Source organism: Rousettus aegyptiacus, unplaced genomic scaffold, assembly GCF_014176215.1.
Source record: "Rousettus aegyptiacus isolate mRouAeg1 unplaced genomic scaffold, mRouAeg1.p scaffold_m13_p_3, whole genome shotgun sequence".
In the NCBI taxonomy this organism is placed as follows: Eukaryota; Metazoa; Chordata; class Mammalia; order Chiroptera; family Pteropodidae; genus Rousettus; species Rousettus aegyptiacus.
Window position 1 is genome coordinate 136,259,020 of NW_023416306.1, and position 23,355 is coordinate 136,282,374.

General features: G+C 34.5%; 1 protein-coding gene and 2 pseudogenes across 1 annotated transcript; 2 read left to right on the forward strand and 1 right to left on the reverse strand.

Moving 5' to 3' along the window:
* Positions 1-518: 518 nt before the first annotated feature.
* Positions 519-23,281, reverse strand: SAV1 (salvador family WW domain containing protein 1). Its single transcript, XM_016145798.2, has 5 exons — positions 22,778-23,281; positions 19,181-19,624; positions 8,753-9,023; positions 5,870-6,013; positions 519-1,943 (listed from the first exon to the last, which is right to left on the reverse strand). Exons 1-5 carry the CDS (start codon positions 22,869-22,871, stop codon positions 1,742-1,744), a joined length of 1,155 nt encoding a protein of 384 aa, XP_016001284.1. The 5' UTR covers positions 22,872-23,281; the 3' UTR covers positions 519-1,741.
* LOC118600790 lies at positions 10,186-10,306 on the forward strand (annotated as a pseudogene).
* LOC118601345 lies at positions 12,361-12,480 on the forward strand (annotated as a pseudogene).
* Positions 23,282-23,355: the final 74 nt, after the last annotated feature.

The window sequence follows — 23,355 nt, forward strand, 5'->3', positions numbered from 1 at the left end:
AAAATGCATTTTCTTTAATGTTCACCCCCATTACAAATTTTGGTTTCCATTTTAAAAATGTATGCTAATCCCTTCTAGGTACCTTCCAGTCATCTTAAACCAGTGAATCTATATTGTATTTCTAATTACTAAAATCTTGAGTGGAATTTCACTGAGCATAGCTTTAAGAGAAAAAAAAGTGTGGTAATGAAAAAAGAAAAGTAATGCTTCTTGTTTGGGAGCTCTAAAACAGTTATTTCTAACTTTCTTAGAAATGGCTATACCTTACAGTAATATAAAATAAGGAGTAACAGAAAAGAATAATTAAGATAGAAGAGTATATGAGTTCATAAAATATGTAAACTTAAATCTTAGAAAAGTTTGATCATATACCTTGCAAAATATCTTTCCTCTCTGATAAAATTCTACTAGCTTATTTTCATTTTTCACTACCCCTTTTCTTTGCCTATGTATCTTCTGAATGGAAAAATCGAATATTGATAGCACTATGTATAAAACATGGACTCAAACACGACACATTTAGTTTCCACAAAAATATATTTAATAAGCTTATTGTATAAAATCAAACATTTAAGATTTCCAACATTTTATCAACAATTCAAATTCGCCGTTATCTAACTGGGAGTGCTTTGTATTTTGGAAGGTTACCTAAACTAAAAATGTATTTACATATTTACAAGACATGTAAATATAACCGAAGAGCTACTTCAACTAATGTTGAAGTTTACAGAATTCTGGAGACTTATAGGCTATAAATGCCAAAGATTTGTCTGCAATCAAATGTACTACACCAATTATGAACAATGTCTTAATAACCATTAAACCAAAAGGAAAAAAATTGGGATGGAAATACTGGGTTCTAAAATTCTGTGACAAACTCCTATAGGATAAAAGATATGTAAAATCAATTTATTGGCAAGACTTCTTAATGAATCCCTGATTGTCATTTTTGGCAGCTCAACCCAGTCTGTTAGGATGGCAGCATGCTATGCTGTCATCAACCCTCTACTGTCTCAATAGGGCCATGATCGTACATACTGTAAGAGCTCTCTGGCTGAAAGTAAGGGTGTAAGGTTAGCAACTTTGAGTGCTGTGCACAGGCTAATAAATTTATGCCTAAATTTATTCTTGAAAGATTACAGGCCTTTCTATCTTTCATACCATAAAATACTTTCTCAACACACATTTTAAAGAGTTCTTTACATTTTGGGGGGAAGAGAACCCCATAAATTATATATAAAAAATTATCACAAAAAAGGTCCCAAATCTTATTTTATCTTTTGAACTATACACAATAGTAACAATTTAAACCATCTGATTCCAGACAATGTTCCACACTAAAGCAGTAAACATCTTTTCTTAAATACTGCATAGGTTATATTTCATTTTGTTTTTTAAAGAAAGGTACTGGTATTGTAAGAGTTTACCAACTGATCATTTCCTATTTAATATCTGGTTATAAACAGGAAATTGCTGCATTTGTCTCCATTGAGAATATTCAAAGCAGTTCCTAACATGCAGGATTTAGAAGTGTTTGCCATGATGGCTCTTAAAATGATACTCATTTTTTTTTTTTGCTCAATAAGAGTATTTTTGATAACAAAATACATGTAAAATTAGAATTTTATTATTTCCAAAAAGTAAGCTGCCTTTATTAACCAAAGAACTTGTTTGCAGCCTTTTTCTGTGAAAATATTTTAAAGCCCTTATAAAACTTAAATTTTATTTTTTAAAAATTAACTTAAAAATTCTTGCCATGTTGCTGGGCATACCACTGCTGCCTCTGCTTGCGGTTTTCCAACTCTGTGAGAAGAGCCTGTCTGTATGCTTCATACATTTTGACAATCTGTTCCAGTTCTTTCATGAAAAGCAACTTTAACATTCCCTGGTATGTATCCAGGTCAGCTAGCTGGAAGAGTTCCCACTTCAGAATGTGGTCATATCTGTTTTAAAACACAACCATACCAATGTTCAGAACACACATATAAATATGTATTTATAGCAATAAACTGGTCTATTTTTATAAATATCAAGCTGTAATTAAAAATAACTGAGTTATTAAGTGCTGTTTATATTATTTTTTAGAGAAAGGAGAAAACTACTAATATTATTTTCAATTTAAGTTAAAAAATACCCATTTCTTTTAAGCATCAATTATTCTAATATTAACACGACTATATAAAAAAAAAGATTTCAAACCACTGTGGTTCTATAATTTCAGAAGATACATTCTATGCTATTCATAAGTACATCCAAAGTTAACTGTCAGGAACTTAATACTTTAGACCACATCATACCTGCAAACAACAATACATAAAAATCAGCAAAGTTATTTGTGTTATTAGTGCTGATAGAGTTTTTTGAGGAATGCTGTTCGCTCCAGCAAACAAGGAACTAAACTGAAAGAGGAATGAAGAGGAACCATCATTCATGGGTTGAGTTTTTCTGAGGCTGGGTGTACAATATTAAAAAAAAAAAAAAAAAAGCAGAAAGGAAGGAATAAGCTCTTTTCAAAATGAGAAAAAGTGGACTGCAGAAGACTCCACAATGTGGTGAAAGATCCATATAAAATCATAGATGTAATTGAAAAGGCCTTCTTCAATGGTAGGGAGATCACATACTGAGTATGCCACAAACTACTAAAGCAGTAATTTACTCTTTGAACTGAAAGACACCTAAAGACAGCACTCTAATCCAATTTTTTCGTTTTGCAGCTGAAAAAACTAAAAGAGGCTATATATCTCTTGCAAAATTGTTTAGTAAATAAAAGATCAAAAAGTCAGAGAACTATGGACCCAGATGCTTCAAAGTAATAGCTTTGAATGTTACTATCTACTAAGACTAGACATAGTACCTGAGCTAGAGCAAGGTATACATCTATATGATACTGAAGTTATACTTCTCAAATCATATTTTAGAGGAGACATAGTAAGAAGCTTTGATTATAAATTCTAGTAAATTTATTTTTAATAATTATTCTAACCAAAGATCCTTTGTTTGATAATTCATGTATCATCTTATTCCCAAAGGATTACTTGTCTAATATAAATTTTAAAAAGTTTTTACAAAAGGGAAACAGTAAACAAATACTGAGCAGCCAAGTATGGGCCTCGTACTCTGCTTGGAACACTGACGTACATTTCTGTATAACTTCGAGATATGTACCAGAAAAATCAGGAGCACAATACGCAAAACTATAAGGTAAACATATTTTGTTGGATCTCAATTTTACTAATTTAATTACTGAATGAGTGCTGCAAATAATAGCTATACCTGATAGCTTTATATTCTCTTCAGTGGGAAACTGCAACCACTTGCCAACATAAATTGGGGAAATACTGCAAGAAATATACTCAGTTAGCCTCCACAAAGAAACAGTTGTAAGGTATATTCTAGAACCTCTGCCATTCATGTAGCTTAAGATTTTACTTATTGCTTGAAACAAATTCATAATTCCTAAAGAAAAAAATCTTAATCTTCCAGGGTCTAAATTCCACAGCTAAGGGGCATTTCAGCGACGTCTACTGACTCAAGATGCTTAAATTTATGCCAGGGGGTAATCTACGAGAATGTTAAAGCTCATTTATCACCTCTGTACACTCTAGTAAGGAAAGAGAGAAGAATAAATTGGCAGATATCACACTTGTTTTTAAAACAAATATTCTGTGTAAGCATTCAAGTTTTTTTAAAAAAAGGAGAAAAAGCTACAGATAATTTCCTGACTTCCCAATCACAGTATTTAGCATCAAGAATAGAATTATGATAGAAGCAACAAAACCAGAATAATTAGAGAAAATCCTTTGCAAAGAAGAAAAAGCACTATAAGACCACAGATGAGAAAAGTATGCGATGCACCAATTTCCATTCCAAATTCTTGCCCCTGCTGTTTCTATACAGTTACTTTCCTTTTGCCTATAATACATCACAACATGCCTGCTTTTCTCTTAAAAAAAAATAAAAATAAAAAATTCCATTCTTCCCCTAGCCAAATAATCTGCTTCTCCAAGTTCAACTTTTAGCCACCATACTATAAATATACAGGTAAGGCATTCAGAAAATAAGCTGTAAACCACTCCAGTAGGCTATGCTTATAGCATCTCTTCTGTTTTTCCTCGGGCAGTATTCTATTCAAATACCACTTACAAATAACCCACCTATGCCAACATCAATTCTGTAATGCTACCAAAAAATGTGTTCACACCCCAGTGGATGCTATCTTAGAAGCCAAAAGTGCTGCTTTTCCCAGCTCCAGTCCCCTACACCTGCCCCCTATAAAAGTATGCCCACTCTTTCTTTCCACCTACATGTAGAGCTAGGTCAAGGACACTGCAGGATCACCAAGCAACAGGAATAAAATAAAATCCATACCACAGTGCTCTGAGGGACTGGCGAACTCATAACTATCTTTAACCCTTTTCCCATTTAGAAAAAAAAATGCAGCGCGCTGCCACCGTTAATTTTACGTAAACACAGGCTCTTCGAGGCTGAAGCAAATAAGACAAGTTTTCAGTGTGAAAATAAAAATAAAAACTATTCTTGGAATTATTTCTAAACAGAACTTGTCTCTAATCTTAATGTAACAGAAATGTATACATAAATCGGATTCATTAAATGAATCTTCGGCTAACAACTATTCAAGAACGAAGTAACAATGTGAACATCATGCGTAGGAATGCTACATTTTCTAGGACTTGACATTTTCGGAGATCAAGAATTACTGTTTTGTAAATGGGAATACCACTACTAAAAACAATGCTATAAATAGAACGATGTCATTTGTTTCCAAGGACTGTCACTATACTAGAGTATAAAAGTGAGATATTTTGTGGCACACTTTGGGGTTAAGGTTAGGACTATAATCCAGGAGTTATACTGAGGTAAAATGCTGCAGCCGCAAGTACTGCCGGCCTGTATTTTGGGGGGAAATGGGTTAAAAACTATTGCATGTATTTTCCTCTCAGGTGCAGCTTGTCTTGCTCCCCTCATTATAGTAAGAAACCATTACTAAGAGCTTATATATGGCAGCCACAGTGCCATATGCTTTAAAATGTATGATCACTTTTAAATCTCATCACACCAAGAAAGGCAGGCAAGATTATTATCCCCATGTTTCAGGAGAGGAAAAACACAATATCTAAATTCAGTAACTTGCACAAGGTCATTCGGTAAGTAGGTGACAGAGCCAAAGATCGCACTCAGTTTCCTTCCTGAACGATCTTAACCACTATTCTATACCTCCATCCCCAATAATAATCATCATTTACTAAGTCTGTCAATATGCAAAGCACTGTGATAAATACTTTAGATGCATTATTTTATTGAATTCTTAATAACCTTAAAAGTAGGTATTATTATAATCCTCAATTTACAGAAGACAAAACTAAGTTAAACACCCTGACCAGGGTTATACAGCTAAAAAGTATCAGTAAATATAGGTCGTCTTATCCCAGAACTTGCAGATAATACCTGTACAACTTCCTCAACACCGTTCTGTCCTGCCTTGTTTCACTCATGAAACTAGGACTTACTTGGGTCCTCACTTTTATCACAAGGTGTTGTATCATTGATTTACAACTCAATCTCCCCCTATGAGAATGTAAGCGTCTTACTGTATCCCTAAGTTACATGTCTGCACACGAAATAAAGATTCAATAAATGTTTACAGAATATATTTCCAATCAATGATTTTCAAACTTTAAAAGCTATGATATCCTTTCTTTAAATAAAATATTACTTAGAAAAATATATATTTTAGAAGCCCAAAATTATTAACAGAAAAACATGGTGCTGGATGGATTAAGCAGCCCAGAGACTCCATTCAGTTTTCCACTCACCCCTTACCAAAAATTTGTGCTGTAAATTCACTTACTTCACAGGAGCTCGAGCATAAACCTGAAGCCAGTCAGGAATTTCTGCGGTATGATACGGATTTGCAGGTACCAGAAGGGACTGATTTCTCTCAGTTTGTTGTGGCTGGTATGTGACAGGAGGAGGTTGATCATACCGAGGTACACTAAGAAGAAACGACATTCATTAGGATAAAGGCTCTAAATCTAAACAAGAAATTATAAAGAATAATATTTAAGCATTTTCCAATGAGCCTCTTGCCCAAACAATTCCTTCTATCACCTAAAAAACCATAAAGGTCTAGCTTTTTTTTAAAAAAAATCATACTGTAGGGGAATTAAAATATACTTTCTCTTGGAAATTAGTAGGTCACTAGTGATGAATATAAACTTAAGGTAAATCCTTACATATTTTTAAGAGATTTCTTCTGGTTGGTATTTATTCTTTTCAAGGATGACTTCTAAGGAGGCTATAAAAAGTTGGAGCTAAGTTGTAACCTTTACACAGAGGCTTAAAACTAGAATCACAAATTCTAGTTTACTAGCAATAACCTGTACATTTATGTTGGAAAGATTGAGTTTCTCTCAAAATGACAATGGATATTTTCTTTCTCCTTAAGGCTGAAAAGGGGGTTTAGAATACATAATACAGTAGGAATGACTGTGCTTGAAATATCCACATTAATTGTAGTATTTCCTTTGTTTTTACCACCTTAAGAAAGCATATGTGATTAGAATTGATCAGAATCTATTTTAAACCAGACTTAAAAAAAAAAAGATTATGCTTTTAATTAATTCTAATCGCGTGTGTCTGTTGGGGCGTGGGGGAAGGAGAGAACAGCAAAGCAGGAAGGGGGCTGTTACATGGGAAAATGGTAAGGAGAGCACTGAACCACCTGAAAGCTAAAGACTGAATTCTAGGAGGCCAAAATGGTCTATTCCAGTCTTGGAGGCAAAACGGGAAAGGCCTGTCTCCCACATTAAGATTTCTGTGTGTATCATAAAAGGTCATTGCAATACTAAACTGGAATTAAATAAGTGTTAGACTGTGGTTAACAATTTAAAAATCAAAATGCAAATGGCATTGAATTTTATCTTCAATTCTTCTTTCATAATAAGTAGGTACAAAATAAAACATTCCTTGATAGCACAATTAGGGGTAGGGAGAAACTGAGGTTTTGAAGATTATGCCAGGGGGATTTTAACCTCAGTTTGGCCACTTGGAAATTGTATGAATGTAGGCAAAACTGCTTTACTTCTCTAAGCTTCAGCCTCCTAATCTGTAAAATGGAATAAATTCATACAAAAAATGACTGTTCTCAGGATTAAAAGAGCTAATATAAATCAAGAGTTCTGTATATGGGCTAACATAATATAGAAAATCAAAATAGGTATTAATACTACCTAACTATATGAATTTAAGGGAAGTGTTTATTTTCTCTTGTTTAATTTCTACAGATTTGCTGAGAAAACAAATTATGAAAATGCTTTGTAAACTATAAAAATTCTCTAATAATGTAAGGTTAATGATGATGAACAGAAAAGTAAGCTCGACATACTCTCGAATCTGGTTGTCTACACTACAAAGTCCTCTGCCACCTCTGTAAACACATTTTACCCACTCCATTCATTCATTCAAAAAACATCTGCTATGTTTCCACTATGTGCCCAACTCTGTGTTGGGTGCTAGGGACCCAGCAGGACTAAGTGGGACTCATCCTTGCTCTAGAGTGGGGATTATGACTGGGTAGGGAAAGGGACTCTGAATTATCCTCATGTCACAGTCCTGACAATGGAGGCTAGGGAGGCATTGGCTTGCCTGAGATGGTAAAGAATAGGTGAAGGGGGCAGAGCCCGCCATGGGCAAAACAGTTGATTTGGTTCTTTTGAAGGGAAGACAACCTCAGTTTTTCAATGAACATTGTCACTAAATAAAATCACTAGAAAAAAACTGCTTTTCAAAGTTGAATTAATCCAAATATGTAAAATGATTAAAACAACACAATAGGTGAGAATATTACAATGTATTTTTGTAATGATTTTAATGATTAAAAATGCCAATGTCTACTATAACCAAAGATTTGTATTATGTTGGATGATACTAAATAACATCAATTAACATGCTGATAATATTCTATCCATTTTTAATCTTATGGTTCAGTTCTTGAAACCTCAATGTAGTTAGCTGTAAACATTTGCAACTTCATTACTAAACTACTAGATTTTTTATGTACTTTGAAATCCAGTGTTTATTTCACATTTACAGCGCATCTCAATTTGGATCAATCACATTTCAAGTGCTCAGTAGCCACATGTGACATCTAGCTACAGTATTCAGGGGGCTAGAAGTCTGGCCATAAGTGAGATCTGCTGATAAGCCCAGCATCAATCAAGGTAGCCCAAAGGATCACCAGCTACATTTAAACAGATCTGGGATGTTTTGTGTAGTTCCAATTTTCACTTTCTTGCCTGGCAACTGTAAGAAATAAAACATAAAATGTCTGAAATTGAATAAAAACACCAAGATGTTACAATTCAAAAGTATATTTTGACACTTTAGGAGGTAGGTCTGTATTATTTATAGGAATTTAAATGTAAAGAGACAGATGTTTTATTTATTTCAATTTTTAGGTATCTATAGCAAAAACTTCCTGGCACATTAAAGCAGAAACTGATCATAAGAATACTACCTTGTTTTTGAGGTTGTTTAAAGAGAGTTTTTTTTTCCTTTAAATTATAAAGTGATTCATTACTAAATATAAGTCCAGAGAAAAGTATCATAAATTTTGAAAAATACAGCTCTCAAATATCAAACTTCAGGATGCCTTTCTCTTTGATGAAAATATGAGCTCAAAATCTAACATCGGACAATCTCAAAACAAAAACTTAGAAAAAAAAGTAGATACCTAGGAGCACAGGGATGCCGATATTGAGCCTTCTTATTTGTGTGATCTACATAATAAGTTCCAAATTCTGATGACTCAACTCGCTCCCATCCTGGAGGAAGTCCTTCTCGCTCAAGAGGATGGCTCCAATGAGTTGTATTTGTGTTGTGATCTATATAATATTTTCTCCCTCTCATTGTCCAGTCCACAGACCAGCCAGGAGGAAGGGGTAAATCTTCAGAACCATGGTTGGTTAAATTTCCTAAAGATGTAGCAGCAACTCTTCCAATACCTGAGGAGAAAAAAGAGAAATAGAACAATTATTCAAAACTAAAATAATGTTATTTGAGAAAGTTATAAAATTAACTATCCTGATTATACTCTTGTTAAAATTCATGATTTTATCATTATAAATAAAATTTGTCATAAAACTAGCTAGTATTACTATTATTTAATTACAGAAAGAGGGAGAAAGTAGTCTCTCTCTTTAAAATTAGGGCGTTTGGTTGAGGCCTCCATCACCAGGCCATACAAACATTTAACTACCAGTAAAGCTACTTAAGTATGTACACTGCTAAAGGAAAAGTGAGGAAAAGAAAATTTCATCTCATCCAAGATTTAAGATTTGACATTTCTTCTAAAACAGCAAAAATGAATTTGTAAAACTATTCCCAGTTTACAATTTCTTAAAAATAAGCTGGCTGTATCCTAGTACTATTAAGTACATTTATCAAGGTGGCAGGGTATAAGGTTAACATTCAAAAATCAATTAAGTATCTATATACTAACAACAATTGAGAACATTTAACTACTTATACCACTTTTAATGGCTCCGAAATAATCAAACATTTACAAATAAGCCTAACGAAATATGTGCAAGATCTGTATGCTGAAAATTACAAAACACTGATGAAAAAAATAAAAGATGCCCTACTATGTTTATGGATTGGAAGACTCGAAATAGTTAAGGTGTCAATTCTTCCTAAAATAATTTTTAGGTTTAAGGTAATTCCAATCAAATGCCATTGAAGTTTTATGTAGATATAGACAAGCAGACTCTATAATGTACATGAAAAGGCGAAAGAACCAGAAAAGCCAAAACAAATTAAATAGGAAGAACAAAGTTGAAGGACTTACACTACGTGATTTTAAGACTTACTATAAAGATATAAAATCAAGACAGTGTCGTACTGTCAAAAGGACAAACAGATCAATAGAATAGAGAATTCAGAAATACACTACACACATATGGTTAATTGATTTTTGACAACGGTGAAAAAGCAACTCGATGGAGAAAAGACAGTTTTTATCAACAAATGATACTGAAACAACTAGACATCCATATGTAAAAAAATTACAACTTATACTTCCCACCTTATATAAAAATGAACTCAAGCTGGATCGTGTATCACGTGTAAAACATAAAACTATAAAATTTTTAAAAGAAAAAGTAAGTCTACGGCTATGCCACCCTGAACGCACCCCCCATCTCGTCTGATCTTGGAAGCTAGGCAGAGTCAGGCCTGGTTAGTACTTGGATGGGAGACCACCTAGAAATACCAGATGCTGTAGGCTTTAAAAAAAAAAGAAGAAAGGAAGAAAAAGTAAGATAAATTTTTGTGACCTTTTGCTTACGCAAATCGTTCTTAATCAAGATACTGAAAGTATAACCCATAAAAGTATTGATAAACAACTTCATGTGAATTAAAAACATTTGCTCTGTGAAAGACAACGTTAAGAGAAATAAAATTAAGCTATAGACTGGGAGAAAATATTTGCAAATCACATAGTAGACAAAGGACTTTAGAATACATAAAGAATTCTCAAAACTCAACATTAAGAAAACTGAATTTTTTAACAAATGGGCACAAGATTTAAATAGGCATTTCACCAAAAAAGATACATAGATAGTAAATGAGCACATTAAAAAATGCTCAATATTCTATTAACCATCAGGAAAATGCAAATTAAAATCACATGAAATGATAGTACACATCTATGCAAATGGCCAAAAAAAGAAAAAAATAACCCTAAGAATACAAGTTTTGATGAGGATATGGAGAAACTGGAACTCTCGTATGTTGCTGGTGGGAATGCGGAATGTTACAGCCACTTTGGAAAACAGTTCAGCAGTGTCTCGTAAAGTTAAACATATGCTTTCCATATGATGCAGCAATTCTATTCCCAAGTATTTAACCTAGAGAAATGAAAATTCATCTTTACACAAAAACCTGCATGTGAATGTTTATAGTGGCTATATTCATAAATGCCCCAAAGTGGAAACACATGTCATCTTGAAGAGAATAGATAAACTGTAGTATAACCATATAATAGAATCTACCCAGGAGTAAAAAGGAAATAACTATTGATACATGCAACAAGAACATGGATGAATCTCAAAGGCATCATGCTGAGTAAAAGGAGCTAGTCTCAAATGGCTATATATTGTATAAATCCATCAATATGAAATTACTACAAAGGCAAAACTACTTGAACAGAAAATTGTGGTTGGCAGGAACTAGGGTTGAAAGTAGGGGTTGACTACAAACAGTAAGGAGGGCATTTTGGTGGGTGATGGAAACGTTCTATAAACTAATTGTGTTGGCATGACGTGCATCTATACATACATTTAAATTCATAGAACTCTATATTTTTTAAAAGTTGTTTACCATATGTTATTTGGGGGTGGGGGAGGGGGACGTTGGCTATGTATTTTTATTCCCTAAACTCATAGCTTAAAACAAGATTTAGTTACAAGTCTATAGTTTAATGATACGCTAAGCTTAGTATGAGTTTTTTCCTGTTGCTTTAACAAGAGATAACTGATATGAGGCCCTATGACGAGCAGTTCTCCATTCCTCTGTGAACTAAGCTGCTACTTTTCTATCCCTGCAGTCCACTCCATTCCAACTAAGCAAGCCTCCTTGCAAACATGGCAGGCACTGGCTATTCATTCTCCCTAGAATACTCTTCTTTCAGATATCTATTTGCTTGGCTCACTCTCCCACCCTTTTCAAGTCTTTTCTCAATCATTTCAATGAAACGTCTTTCTCTTACTACAAACTGCAATCTACATCTCCCCAGATTTCACTTACACTATTCTACTTTTTCTGGTGTCATTTAACCTTCAAATTTACTATCTTATATATTTTGTTTATCATCTTTCTTATTCCACAAGAATGGAAGACACACACAAAACAGAAATCTTTGCTTTGCTCATAAACATCTATAACAGTGTCTGTACAACAGAGCATACAGTTGTGTCCAATAAATAAACTACACTATGAAGACAGTGTGCTATTAGTGGAGGAAAGGTGCATAGATCAATGAAACTGCACAGAGAATGTAAAAATAGACTCATACAAATGCTTAACTAATGTGAGACAAAACAAGTGTGAAAGTAACTCAATGGAGGAAATGCCCTTTTCAACAAAGGGTGCTGGTGCAACTGGACATTCATAGGCAAAAAAAAATAAACCCTGATCTTACGTAAGAATTGACTCAAATGGATTACACATAAATATAAAAGATAAAACTACAAAATTGTTTAAAAAGATATACAAGAGAAAATCTTTGGGATCTAGGACTAGGCCAAGAGTGCTTAGACTTGATACTAAAAGCACAATCCAGTCTACAGCCATACCACCCTGAACAAGGCCAATCCCGTCTGATCTTTGAAGCTAAGTGGGGTTGGGCCTGGTTAAGTACTTGAATGGGAGACCACCTAGGAAGACCAGGTGCTGTAGGTGCAAAAAATAAAATAAAATAAATAAATAAATAGCAAGTAAGTAAGTAAAAAATAAGGGATTGTAAACTAACAAGGTCCTTGCAATCTGTGAGGTCAACCAAGGGTTGCCTCGCCTAAAACAAAACAAAACAAAACGAGCATAATCCATAAAAGGAAAAATTTATAAAATGGATTTTAGCAAAGTTAAACACTTTTGCTCTGTTAAAGTCCACGTGAAGATAATGAAAAGATGAGCTACAGACTGGGAGAAAATATGTGCAAACCACATATCCAACAAAGGACTAGTATCTAAAATTTATAAAAAACATTCGAAACTAAACAATGAAAACACAATTCAATTAGAAAATGGGTAAAAGACATATCACCAAATAGAATACATAAATGACAAATAAGTTTACAAAAAGAAGTCTGACATCATTAGCTACCGGAAAAATTAAATGAAAACAATGAAATATCACTACACATCTTAACAGAATGACTAAAATAACAGTGATAATACCAAATGCTAGTGATGATGTAAAGACACCACATCACTCATACACACTGCTGTTAGGAAAGTAAAATGATACAATCACTCTGAAAAACAAGGTGCAGTTTCCTATAAAACTAAACCTGCGATTGCCATACAACCAAAAAGTACACTCTTAGGCACTTATCCCAGAGAAATAAAAACATATGTTCATAAAAAAAAAGAAAAAAAACATACACAAATGTTCTTGGCAGCTTTATTTACAATAGCCCCAAACTGGAAACAGTCTAGACCTTCAACCACTGAATGGGTTAAACATGGTAAATTATACCATGGAGTATTATTCAGCAATAGAAAAAGAGGAACTACTAATATATATAACGACTTGCATGAATCTCTGGGGAATTATGCTGAGTGAAATAAAGCAATCTATTTCACAAGGTTACATACTGTATGATTCCATCTATAAAATATTTTTGAAATGACAAAATTTTAGAAGTGGAGAAAAGATTAGTGGTTGCTTGCCAAGGTTGGGAAAGGAAGTGGATGTGGTTATAAGAGGGCAACAGAAAGGATTCTTGTGATGCTAGAACTGTTCAGAGTCTTAAATGTCATGGTGCACACATAACTTTATGTGATAAAAGTATAAAACAATACACACACACGAGTCCGAGTAAAACTGGGGAAATCTGAATTTGATGGGTGGATTAATGGAAGGAACTGAAGAAAGTGTATAGGGGATTTCTGCATTATTTCTTAAAACTGCATTTGAATTTACAATTATCTCGATAAAAATTTCAATTAAAAAACAGAGAGTAGTATAATTCCTAGGTCTAATATACATGGAAGAATTGTCAAAAGTAGCTGAGAACACCAAAGAATGGAATGAAAATAAGAATAGAGCATTGTGAAAAACTAGCTAGGCCCAAACACTACCCTGGTAATTTATTTTTCCTTCCTCAACCCTCTACTCTCCAGAAAACACAAGAGCAAATTTCAAATAACTACCACAGGAAAACCCAACTTACTCAATAATGTGTAATAAGAACAGCATGTAACATTAATTCTATTAAAAAAAATTAAAGCAAAAAGTATAGAATTTATTAAAGAGAACGTGCAGAAAAATGTTGTCCTAAAGCAGAGAAAAAAAAATGCAACTAAATATTCTGCCATAAATTAAGAGGGAAAAAAGAATGAAGCAATCGACTCTCTGAAGAAGGACCACAAAAAGCAAGAAATCAAAAGACGAGATACGACAATAGAGACAAGAAAGATGAAGACAAAAACTGGAAGGACAAACATGCAGTCCTCAAAACTGTCAAGGTCATGAAAAACAAGAAAAGACTAAGAAATTGTCATAAACCAAAGAACACTAAGGAGGCATAACAACTAAATTCAATGTGTTACTCTGGATTGCATCCTGGAACAGAATATGGACATTAATGAAAAAACTGATGAAATTCATATAAAGTTAGAGTTTATTTTTGAAAAATCCCTGAGTTCATAAAGATAATAAAACATAAACTCACTGGTTACCTTAGGAGGTGGCTGGGGTATCAATTCATTATTCTGAAACAAAAGTAAACAAAAGGAAAGATCTAGCATTTATTCTATCAACAGCAACCAAGTAATTGATAAGGGAAAGTTCTTCATTACAGAATTTCAACTAATAAAGAAGAAATGACAGTATTAAAGTATCATCATTTGCAATACCTAATGAAATCCTGGGTCTAGCTAATGATCATTAATGGCTGCCAAATCAGTAAGTAAAAGGCTGAAAGAGAACTTCATGATGGATGAACGGGGCTGACGTTTAATCCCATGATCAATTTAAACATCACAAGAGAAATCAGTCATTATATGTCTCTGGAACTGATGCAATATAATGTTCACAGGACCACCTATAAGTATTGTGGTAAAAAGGAAAATTCAAAAAAGAAAACAAAATCATTCTTGCTCAAGTACCTTTTGGGAAGAAAGATACATTTCTAAAACAGGTGAACACTAACAATTATGAGTGTCTACTCCATCCCTGGCCCTTTCCATATGCACTATGTCATAGTCAAAATAGCTCTTATGAGGTAACAGAATCACTACCAATATACATACGAGGAGACCAAGGTTCAAGTAAGTCATTTTACCAAAGGCCACACAGATGGTATAAGGTCGAATGACAATATTACTAACCATGTAATATTAGCAACAAAAGAGCATCTGTAATTCTTCAAAGAAAAATATGACTGCCACCAATTAAGAAAAAGCAAGCTACCAATTTTAAACTCGATCAGTGGAAAATGAGAACTTGTTTCTGAGTCAAAATAACTTCCATTTGCAGAACTAAATGCACACCTTCCATTTACATAAAATACAGTACAATATTCATAAGCTAAACACATAATTTCCCAAAGACATAACTAAAGCATTATTTTGTCTACCAAGCTTTCAGTAGACATGTCTCGAAAGAACTTAATCTCAGATAACCAGGCAGATATCTGTGAGATCTGCCCTTACAGACAAGGCTCAAAAATTCTAGTTTCCTAATTTTGTAGTGGCTACAAAGACCAAAATGGAATCTGGACCTCTAATAAAGGTCTACAGAGGTAATACTAAACAATTATAGCCCATGTTATAATCAAGATATATTGATTGAGAGGTCTAAGTAATGAAGCAAGACAACTGTCTCCTTGGCAATAATACAAATAAGGTTGTATCCCTAAAGATTATTAACCCCTCCTCAAAAGATGATTAAATATTTATGCATATCCTGGAGTAAACGAATTTTTTTTTTAATTCCACTTTTTTCCCAAGCCTGACACTTTCCGTTTTAAGTTTTATAACTTGACGTCTTTAGTTGTCTTTAAAAATGAGTTTTCAAAGTATGTTGCTTAAAACTGTATAAAACTAAGTTACTTAAGTGCAAAACAAAGGAATTCAATCTGCCTTTAGTATTCTAACTAAAGACTTCCTGTTAACAGCAGGATTCCCTTCCTTTGGCACATACAGTTAAGTGCCTGGCTGATAAGCAGGCCAAAATATTAAAGGTCAGATTTCACAGTTAAAGGTAGAACTTGCTAGACCCTAAAACCCTTTGAGATATAATACAATTTGTTTTTGTGCTTCTGCCAAATACAGTAAGATGAAGTTAACCCCTGAGATAGGTGTTTCTGCAAAGTCTTAATAATAATAGGCAGGAATTATTAACTTTGTTAACCCATTACAAAACCATTTCCTTCCATACTTTTTAATACTTATTACATTATTAACAGCAATCAAAATTTAAAGCTTATGAAAGTAAATCTGTTTATAGCACATCCTTACCCACCCACATATTTATTTTTTCCTTTTAATTCATTCAACTTCTTTGAACTCTCTCTAGCATAACTTTAAAAATATAATGTCTCAAATCTTTTCAAAATGAATTCAAGAAGTTTCTTGCTATTGTCTCACATTCAGATTTTTTAGGCTTTTCTGTTTGGTTAATAATTGGTTATTAATTCTTCCCTGCAACCTAAGAGACTCCTTCAAAGCAGGTTTTTCCTAAAAGGTCAAACATTACATCTTATTGCCCCAATATAAGTCAATGTTAAGTAAATTTCTCAAGCATGTATAACTTCTGTAATAAAAGCAAATCTTTTTTAAAAATGACATTCTTTAATTTGAAAAAAGTAACCAAGTAACTTATATTTATTTCTAGTGATTGGAAAATTGTTTTAAAGTCTGTCGTTAGACTTACAAAAACTGTCAGACTGCTCCTAAGAGATCAGTAGAAATTTAGTTCTTGAAGTATTTTCTCAATGATATTTTGCAAATCAGAAATTTAAAACAGGATTTCGACATTACTAATTTTTCATACTTTTATTCAGGCAGAAAAGTGTTAATGAGCTATCAGTGATGTTTGTGATATAAACATACATGGGAAAAGTGAGTGCAAAGAACAATCTGTATTAATCATAAACAGACTGTTGTTATTATAAGCTATACCTGCTAACCTTCAGCTACCAAAACTGTCTTAAGACTTCAGACTTGATATCTCTGGATTCATCTACGTATTCAACCACTTATTTTTGGAGCTCCTCCTATCTAGCCAGGTGCTGTGCTAATCCTATAAGACTCCCTTTTTCCTCATCCCTCAAACCCCATTAGGCCAAATCTCATCAATGCAAATGTGTCCTACTTCTCCCCTTTTCCAATGTCCCCAACCTAGGTCATGACAGTCCTCATTAACATAAAATATTAACCATCGAACATGAACCAAATGAAAGATTAGAGTCACTGAAACTACACATAAATATCATATTAAGAAACTAATTCAAGTAAAATGCAGGGATACGAAACGTCACAGATTTCAATTACAATAATATTAAAAAAAGAATGTTGTGGGGAAAAAGATGAAGGAAATAACTAAAATATTAAGAATCGCTGCTATGATGGGTACTTGTCTGCATTTTGAAAATTTCCTATAATAAGCAGATACTACTCTAAAAGAATATAAATGAGCTAAACTTACTATTTTGGTTGGAAAAAGATTTCTGAGGTTTAAAACAAGATATCTGAAATAGCCAAAACAAACACTGAAGTATACAATTATCTAATCCTTTAACCTAGAAGTTCTGTAAAAATTAAAGCTACTCACTTATGCTCATTAGTTATTTCTATGCCTAGAAAACCTTTCCTCTACAATGTCCCAATGAGACTCCGTTGACTTTCACAAAGTTGCTCTTACCAACTATTTAACACTATTCCTCAATTTTCAAAGCTTTAGTGATTTACTCTCCCAAACCCATAATTCTCATTTTTCTTCAAAAATGTCATAGATTTGCCCTTTCCTTTCCAATACAACCAGTACCTGCAGTCCTCTTTTCTATAGTAGTACATCCTATGTACAACTAGTTAACTAATCTCTAAATAGTGCTTTCCTAAATTACTTCTTTCTGAAATCTACAATGGTTTTACTTAACTCAAATTTAAATCCTACAGCTTGTTGCTGGACCACAAATCTTCATTCCACTTTACATCTTATTTCTTCAAACTAGGTAGAACTATAAAGTTCCTTGGATTTACAACATGTCTACTCTGTTTTCACTGGGCTATTCCCAATCTTCCACCTAAAATGCCCTTCTCCTCTGTCCCATTAAAGTCCAAGCTCAAAGCACAATGAAGTCCTACCTCGTCCACAAATCATTCTCTAAGTATTCCAGCTTACCCTATCTCTCTGACTCCCTATTAAACTTACTGTCAATACCACAAAGTATACAAACTATTCTGTGATTATTTTATATACATTGGTTTTGTTCCCCCAAATAAGGTACCAGAAAGGAGTACCAAGAATGTAAGGGAAAATGCTAGAAATATGATTCATACTAAACATTTTCTACACTCAAAACCCTCACGCTCCAACTGGTTTTAAGTCACCGTGTATGAAATTTTGGGAGCTAAAATGTAAATGTCTCATGTATTTTTTAAATTTTAATCTGCCAAAATTTAAAGCCTATAATTTACAGGAAAAAAATAATCTAATGAAAAAGTTTAATTTTCGGCTTGCTTCAGTTTATCTGGTGTATTCTGGTACTTCAGGAATAGAGCAGAAATGCATTGCTCCTCTCTCTTTTGCAACTTGTACAAGAATCTCCAGCAAATATGGAAAGCAGATTTTAAAAAAATTATATGGCTAATGTTTTTGCCCATTACAAAATAGAATAAAAAGACATGCTTAATATGCAATTAATCATTTCACAGTAAGTCTTTTGGATCAAATTGGGAACTAATTATTGAACTATGATTTGTTAAGAGAAACTGTAGTTTCTAGCTAAGTAATGTTGTAGCTAGCTGCCCATAATATTACCTACCACGCCCAATTCTTACCTATGCGCCTTGCCTTTCCCAGGTTTAAATCCAGGTTCTCTGAAACCCTAACCTTCCCTTTCTATCAAACCTAAATCTAGGTTCAATCCAACCACAGACATTAAATTATCTAGGTTTTCAAGGTTCACAGTATTAACAGTCAAAATAAATACCAAGTTTTTATAAAATGAGTTAAAATTAATGGACACAAAATTCTTTCACTCAGTGTAGGTTAATGATTATTTGCAAGCTGGCTTAGCAAGCCTGGCAAAATAAAGAAGTATTTCTCTAGGAATATCTGTTGGCTTCCCAAGAAAATCTAGAAAAGAGTACCTTGTAAATTAAGTGTTAATGAATCTAAACTAATGTAATAGTTCTAATTTTAAGTTACCTGAAGCATGCCTCCCCTGATTCTGTGACATTCTTTGGAAGAGCTCATGGTTGTATTCATAATATCTATAGTCTTCATGTGTACGATCTCCAAGTGGGCGCCTTCTCTGACCATCAAAATAATTATCTGAATAATAATATCGGGAACCAGAGTCTCCATTTTCAACAGCAAAATTAACTTCTGTTAAAAATGACTGAGAAGAGCCATATTCCCTAGGGACATCTGCTAGACTCCTGGCAAGATAAGAAGGTGCAGATAATCTGTTGCTTTCTCTTCTCATTATTTCATGAGGTGTTCTTTGAATTGGAGTTCTAAGGAAACTGTGGTTTCTTGAAACTATTCCATCTCCAGAAGCTGAAAAGGCATTAGAGCTTGACTCTGGAAGACAGATATCAGTTCGTCTTGGAATGGTTGGACCGTGCCGGATGAATGAAGGCATGAGATCTATAATAAAACGAAGAATAAAATGACCACTTTAGTAATTAATAAATATGCTTTTTAAAAGTTGTTTATTTATATCTATCGCCCCAAAATACAAAATTTCAATGGACTTAAAAAAACGCAATTAAAACTTTTGATTTAAGATAGTACTTGGGCATTTGAAAGTTGAGGATGATCAATATTTTCCCATTCAAATGTTTTTATAATTTGTATGAATGTGTAGAATCAAATGCATTACACATATTACCATACATAATATAATGAAACATTAATAAACTTAATTATGAAATACATATTAATAAAATATTCATGATTAAATGTAAAAATAAGAAACAATCTAATGAAGTTACCAACATAATTTAAGATTTTAATTTTGTTGATTTCACTTCATTTTTGAAATTGCCCCAAATCCTTCTTCAAGCAAACACAATTTCAAAAATAAAAACAACATAATGCTATTACCAAACATGTAAAGGTAGATCTTCTTAAAAAGATTTTTAAATTATTAACCTCATCTTCCTACTCCTGGAATTATGTAGCACTAGTACAGTGATCAAAAGCTGGAAAGCCAAAAATTTAGCTATGTAAATGAAAAAAATTAAAAGATCTCATTTCACAAAGGCACACAAATGTTGAATTAGTTCAAAAACCACCAAGCCTGTCAACAATGAAAAAACAATCCTATTTAAAAATAGAAGACTTGAACAGATATTTCTCCAAAGAGGAAATACAGATGGCCAATAGACATATGAAAAGATGCTGAGGGCACTAATTATCAGAAAAATGCAAATTAAAACCACAATGAGATATCACCTAACGCCTATCAATAAATCAAAGAACAAGTGTTGGTGAGGATTTGGAGAAAAGGGAACCCTCATGCACTGTTAGTGGGATTGCAAATTAGTACAGCCACTATGGAAAACAGTCTGGATGTTTCTCAAAAAATTAAAAATGGATATAACTTTTGACCCAGCAATTGCACTTCTGGGTATTTATCCAAAGAAAAGCAAAACAATAATTCATAAAGATCTATGCACCCCTATATTCATGGCAGCACAATTTACAATAGCCAAGATGTGGAAGCAATCTAAATGCTCATCAACAGATGATCGGATAAAGGAGTTATGGTTCATATATACAATGGAATATTACTCAGCCATTAAAAAAAATGAAATCCTATCATTTGTAACAAGGTAGATGGACCTAGAGGTTATTATGCTGAGTAAAATAAGTCAGAGAAAGATAAATACCATATGATTTCACTTATATGTGGAATCTAAGGAACAACAAGCACAAACTAATCAAAAATAGACTCACAAATATAGAGGACAATCTGGCGACAGACAGAGGGGAGGATGGTGGAGGATTGGGAGAATAAGGTGATGAGTTAGAGAAGTACAAATCAGTAGTTGATAGATGGTCATGGGGATGAGGAGCACGGCATAAGGAATGCAGTTAGTATTAATACATTGGCTAGGTGGAGAGCAAGAGGAGAAAAAGAGCAATTAGGGGGATCATTTTATAAACTATATAAATATCTAACCAATGTACTGCATACTTGAAATTAATAAAATTAAATAAATAAATAAATAAATAAATAAATAAATAAAACCCTCCAAGCCTGAAAGTATGGCTCCTTTAAGAACAAGTAATTATAATCCAAAACAGAACAGTAGAACAATGCAGTTCAGGATATAGTGCTTTAGAATACAGAATTTAAACAGCTTAGACATTCCTAGTTAAAAAGCAAAAATACCCTTTAAAAATGAAGAAAACTGGATTTGGAGACCATTTTTATGAATTATGTAAACAATATAAGAAAACACTCGATAAGCTTCAGAAGCAAACTCTAGACAGAAATTAATATTCAAATAAACAAGGCTTGACATTTGGTGAAACTGGAAGAAAACACCATATCAAGTTATTTGCTTAAAAGTAAGGCAAACATATTTCATGATTTCAAGCAATGTTTAATAACTTTATTTGCAGCAAACTGCAAAAATCACAAACTTAGCCAAAAACATAAGAGAATGTGTAACTAAAAAATGAACTATTAATACAAGGTTTAAAAATCAAGTTTCAGGTTACTGATGTACTCATCTGATCTATTTTGCTGTTCTGTAAGAAAGCACTTCAAACACAAGGATAAATGTGGAAAGCTGATGATGTGGTTATAATGGAAAAACATGCTCTCCACCCCTTTCTGTGTGATCTTGGACAAATACTAGGAATCTCTATGAGCAGTTTTCCCAATTATAATATGAGGTAATGCTTAAGTCACAAGGGTACTACAAGCTTCCAAGAAGGAAACTTACACAAAGGGCCAGCAGGCAGTATGAGTACCAGAATGTCAGTTCCTTACCTCACAAATGATCTGAACACACAGCAAGAATTAAAAATTCAAAATATTCAGCTGGAAAACCAGAGCCAAATACTTAAACTCAAAAGAAGAAAAGTGCGGGGATCGGGGATAGAAATACATCTTATTATAGTTAAAAAATTTTATTTAAGTAATTCCCCTTGAAATATGATAGAAATCATTTTGAGTACTTTGCCTTTTTGGAATCTTCGAAGATCTTATTTGAAGAACTTCTCATGAATAGGACCAAATACACAAGATTTGGGATTCTTTACTCTGAGATCTAAGATTGATGAGGCTTTGGGTAGCGGCTACAATAGCGAGGGTCAGTTTTCACCTCCTCGTGTCTGCATTCAGCAGCAGAGCTAAGGGATTCTATCCAAGAATTCGCACAACTTTCAGCACAGACGAGTGACACACGCAATGTCTGCAAATACAAGGTATACCTCGACGTGCTAGAAGAAAAAGTGAGCCCCAGTCTAATCACTTTTACTCCTACAGCTTCAGGGAATCAGTAGTTTGTTTCCTAAAGAGCCTCTTTATTCCAGTAAAACCAACAATGCCGTAAGGAGACAGGGAAGTTTGTTGTTATTTTTAGGGAGCCCACAGGGAGACGGGGGGGGGGGTGGCTAATATAAGTTTCTTACTCTTAATTGGTTTTAAATATCAAACAAGAGTTCAGACAAAATGAAATTAAAAAAATAAAAAACGATTTCACAGAGACCAATAGGAATGAAAAGGCGCGGGGAGCGGCGGCCGCCCGGGACAGGTATGGGTGCGCCCCGCCCGACACTTACTCCGCAGCAGAGGCGAAGTCTCTTTCTTCATGTACTTCCCCTGCACCTCGGCAGGCTTAGACACTTCGTTTTTGGTTTTCTTTCGGGACAGCATCCTGGTCGACGAGGCCCCAGGCCGCGCCAAGCAGCCTCCCTAGGGCTCCGCGCCGGGCGCCGGCAGTCCCCGCCGCCACCTCCGCCGGCGCCGCCGCCTCCTTCCCTCCTGAGCCTCCGCCGCCGCCGCCGCCTCCTTCCCTCCTGAGCCGCCGCCGCCGCCTCTCCGCAGCCCGGGGTCGCCCGCAGGGACTGCTGCATGTTCGGGGCGCTAAGCGCGCCGGTCGCCGCTCTGTCCCTTGTCAGTTCCTCCCCGGAAGTCTTCCCGGTCCGCGACGCTGCCCGAGGACTCCGTGAGGAGAGGTCGGGAACGCCCGGCCAGGGCCATGGTACGCCGCGGGCCGCCTAGTAACCGCTACCGCTACCGCCGCAGCCCCCGCCGCCGCCTACGTCCCGTAAACTTTCGCCGCGGCCGCTGGGAATTCTGGGAAACTCGACGCCTCGCGGGCGCGCCGCCGCCCCTCCCCCACCCTTGGCTCCGAGGC